The sequence below is a fragment of the Ursus maritimus genome, unplaced genomic scaffold (genome assembly GCF_017311325.1).
Source record: "Ursus maritimus isolate PB19 unplaced genomic scaffold, ASM1731132v1 scaffold_16, whole genome shotgun sequence".
Classification (NCBI taxonomy): domain Eukaryota; kingdom Metazoa; phylum Chordata; class Mammalia; order Carnivora; family Ursidae; genus Ursus; species Ursus maritimus.
In genome coordinates this window covers 43,518,599-43,522,065 of record NW_024424008.1, presented here as the reverse complement: position 1 = coordinate 43,522,065, position 3,467 = coordinate 43,518,599, and the positions used below count along the sequence as shown (strand labels likewise).

Here is a 3,467-nt window from a genome sequence, read left to right as displayed (position 1 = left end):
GTACCCTGCAGGGTTTGGGGAGTGTGTGTAAGGGGGGCCACATAACAGGAAGGTGAGTCGAGAGTAGAGAGCTGGTGTAGGTGAGTGAAAGGAATATCTGAGCCATAACCTCCTCTTTGTCACTCCCCCAAGCGGCAGGAAGCAGAGAGATTGCCCAGCTCACCCCCAGGAGCAAGTAAGGAACATTGGTAAGAGTGTTGCTGTTGCCATCCTGGCCCCTGAACAGGGATATATGGCTGGAATTCACAGGAAGTAACTGGAACAAGGCGAAGACTATGTCAGGACTGGCCCTGCTCCCAGCTGCTTGTTGGCACTCTATGAATAATCGCCATACCACCAGGAGGGCGTATTGTTAAGGTCTCTCTGAGCGTTCCAGACAAGCCTCGTCCCCTGCGAGGCACAAACAATGTCTCCAGAGGGACTTGTGAAACGAGCAGTCGTAGGTCTTATTCCTTGACTTCTTGCTGTCGGAAATAGACACACAGATGTCCCACGCTACTGAAGTCTGGGTAGCCCGTCTGGAGCCCTGGAGATGGTCCCTTCCATTCCTGTCCAGGTCCCCTCCCCATCAGCGGCTTTCTTGGCTTATTTGGCTTATTTGGCTTTCAACTTTACCCTTCCCTTCAGTACCTGAGAAATGAGTAGCTGTCTTCGTGGGGATTTCAGCTGATTATTCTTGTTTGTTTTCTACCCCTTCACCTGCTGGCTTTCAGGCCTCATGTCTATTGGGTGTTACTGACCCCAGAACTGGTCCATCATATATTCTGGGGCAGCAAGTATCTCCTGGGATTGTCCCAGGTAAACCAGACATAGACTCACACTTCCTAGATGGTTAATGCCCACCTCACTGACTGGTAAGAAGAAAATGAATGGACATCTCGGCACAGTGAGTGGCCGAATTCAGGTCAAGCTAGCTGCTGTTCTCTGTGCTCTTCTTCGGCGTGTGACCACTTAAACTAGCACTGGCTCCTTCTTTCCATCTCCTCCTTCTTTCCTCTGTTCCTTTACCTCCTGACCTCTGCTTGTTGTCTTCACCTCTGCCACCAGACCTCTGCCCCCCGACTGCCCGGCGTTAACGGGGTCTTACAGCACTGCTTACCCTCTTTACGCTTGATCCCAGGGCTGGGGACAGCCAAGCCCGTGATTCTGGGTCCCGACCTGTTTGGTGGAGTTGTTGCTCCATTTCTCTGACCTTGCACGTAGGGCCTGAGCACTCCTAGGAGTTAGGGGCAGGGTGGTGTGAGGGAGGAAACCAATTTGCACAGACACGTTCCTACTTTATGTTCTCTTCACAACTTTATTCTCCAGGCCAATGCTTCCTGTCTTGCCCCGTCTAGTTCACCCTTGGGTTCATATCCAAAGATCTCTCAGTATCTTCTTTGTATAGGTGGAAACACCCTGGAAATCTTCAGGCTCGAGGCCTGAGGAGCACTTTTAAGAGCACAGAATTCGGTGCTCCTTCACTGCTGCCTGGCTGCTGGCCTCCAGANTGCAAGGTTGTCCCTGCAAGAGTAGAGGGAGGCCAGTCTCCCTGGGGAGGGGGAGTGGTGGAGTCCTGTCTGGCTCAAGGCAGAGCCTGGAATCCGAGTGGGACAGGAAGCCCCTGTTGGGGTGAGAGATATGTTTGGGTCAATAGTGTACCTCCCTGAAAAACCTCCTGTCCTCTGAGGGCGCACCTGCTCTCAGATCAGTGTCATGTCAGTACGGGTCCCCCCGCGTGCCTCGGTTTCCCGGCGTGTGTCAGGAGCCGCTCCTACTCGGGCAGAAGGGCGCTGCAGGAACCAGCTGCGGGGCGGACGGAAGGTCGCCGCGGGCTGACTCGTCTGCGCTCGCCGCTTTCGGTACCCAGGCGGGAAGTGGCAGAAAGTGCAAAGCGGGAGGAGCCCCCAGAAGCTGCGAGGGCCGCCGGTGTCTAGCCGGGAGGCCGAGCCCGAGAACATGCAGGTGCCGGACGTTGGCGGGTCGGTTTGCGCCGGGTCAGACCCCGAGGGCCTGCAGGTGCAAGGGGGCGGGGGCTCCAGGCGTCTGGCCGCCGAGCCGGGGCGGGCCGGGCCGCGGGGCATTTAAACCCGGACGACTGCCAGCGAGGGACACGCGCCGGCTCCGCGCCCTCCTTCGGCCACCCTCTCCGCTTCGGATACCGGCCGGGCACGATGCGGTCTTCCTTGGCTCCGGGGGTCTGGTTCCTGCGCACCTTCTCCAGGGACAGCTGGTGAGCCGGGCTGGGGGAGGGAGGCGCGCCGCACCCCGGAGCAGCTCCCCGCCGGGTCCGCAGCGCCGCGGGCCGGGAGCGCCGGCTGTCGGGCGGGGGACAGCCGGGTGCCGGAGGACAGCCCGCTTCGCACGGCCCACCGAACCCCGGCTTGCATGCTGGGCAACAGAGGCCAGGGGCGGGTGGAGCGGCGGATAAAGTGGCCTCTGGAGTTGCTGAGTGTCCCTTTTGTTCTCTCCTACTCCTTGGATCATACAGAGACCAGAACCCCGTGGTCCTGGGACCTCACCTAGAGGGGGTTCGGTCCCAAGGGACATAACCTTTCAGAGCTGCCACTGCTCCTCGGCTGAACCGTCAGCCCACCAAGGAGTCCCCTGGCTTCTGCAGTAGCCTTCCACCTGACCATGTTGGGGGGTGCGGTGGGGTGGAGGGCTTTCGGCTCCCTCTCCATCAGAGGCCACACGCGGGAGTAGTTTGCTTGGTCCACACAGTGTTTTTTGAACATCGTGTTAGTTGCCATCATTGACAAGTGGTAAAATTCAAGGTAAATAGCCAGAACCCCAGCTTCTCTTGAGAAACGGTTTAGCAACACCAGGCCTAAATTCCCAAATTCTATTACTGGGGGTTGAGGATCACCTTTAGGTAGGGTGGGTGCTCTTAAGATGACCAACTTTTTGGTTTTAAGACGGAAAATCCTACGTACCCAACCCCCTCCGTCCTGGGCACATTGGGATGCTTGTCAGTTGGGGACAGCCCGCACTGGTGACAACCTCAGTCACTTCCAGCCTCTTCACTCATTTGCATTACTTATTTGATCCTTCTTCAGTTTAGGGCTGTTAAAATATTTTTCACAAAAAGATGAAATCATGACTCTGATAGGATAGAACAATGAACATGTGTTAAGGATTTTATTTGCTTATAATGAGAGAGGCAGAAAATGTTATGCTCAGTTAAAAAATCCAGGAAGGGGGGAAGAGGGGGTGATTGCTTAATGGGTACGGAGTTTCAGCTTGGGAAGATGGAAGGTTCTGGGGATGGCTGGTGGGAATGGCTGCACGACAGTGTGAAGGTGCTTCGTGCCACTGACCTGTACACTTAAAAATGGTAAAGTCCATGTGATGTATATTTTACCACAATTAAAAAAGAACCTGAAGAACTTGCCCATTTATAAATCAGGAATATGGAGACAAAACTGGTTTTTCCACAGGTTGGGAGAAAAGACTATTAATTTAAAAGTGTCATTTCATACACATGG

At 55.1% G+C, this 3,467-nt stretch overlaps 1 protein-coding gene across 1 annotated transcript in view; it reads left to right on the top strand.

Moving 5' to 3' along the window:
* The first annotated feature begins 1,811 nt into the window (after positions 1 to 1,811).
* The window catches only part of SLC37A2 (solute carrier family 37 member 2), a 25,946-nt gene continuing 24,290 nt past the window's right edge, over positions 1,812 to 3,467 (top strand). Inside the window, exon 1 of the mRNA XM_040631077.1 lies at positions 1,812 to 2,212. Within this exon, the coding sequence (XP_040487011.1) occupies positions 2,154 to 2,212 (59 nt within the window). The 5' untranslated portion in view covers positions 1,812 to 2,153. The remainder of the gene's footprint in view (positions 2,213 to 3,467) is intronic.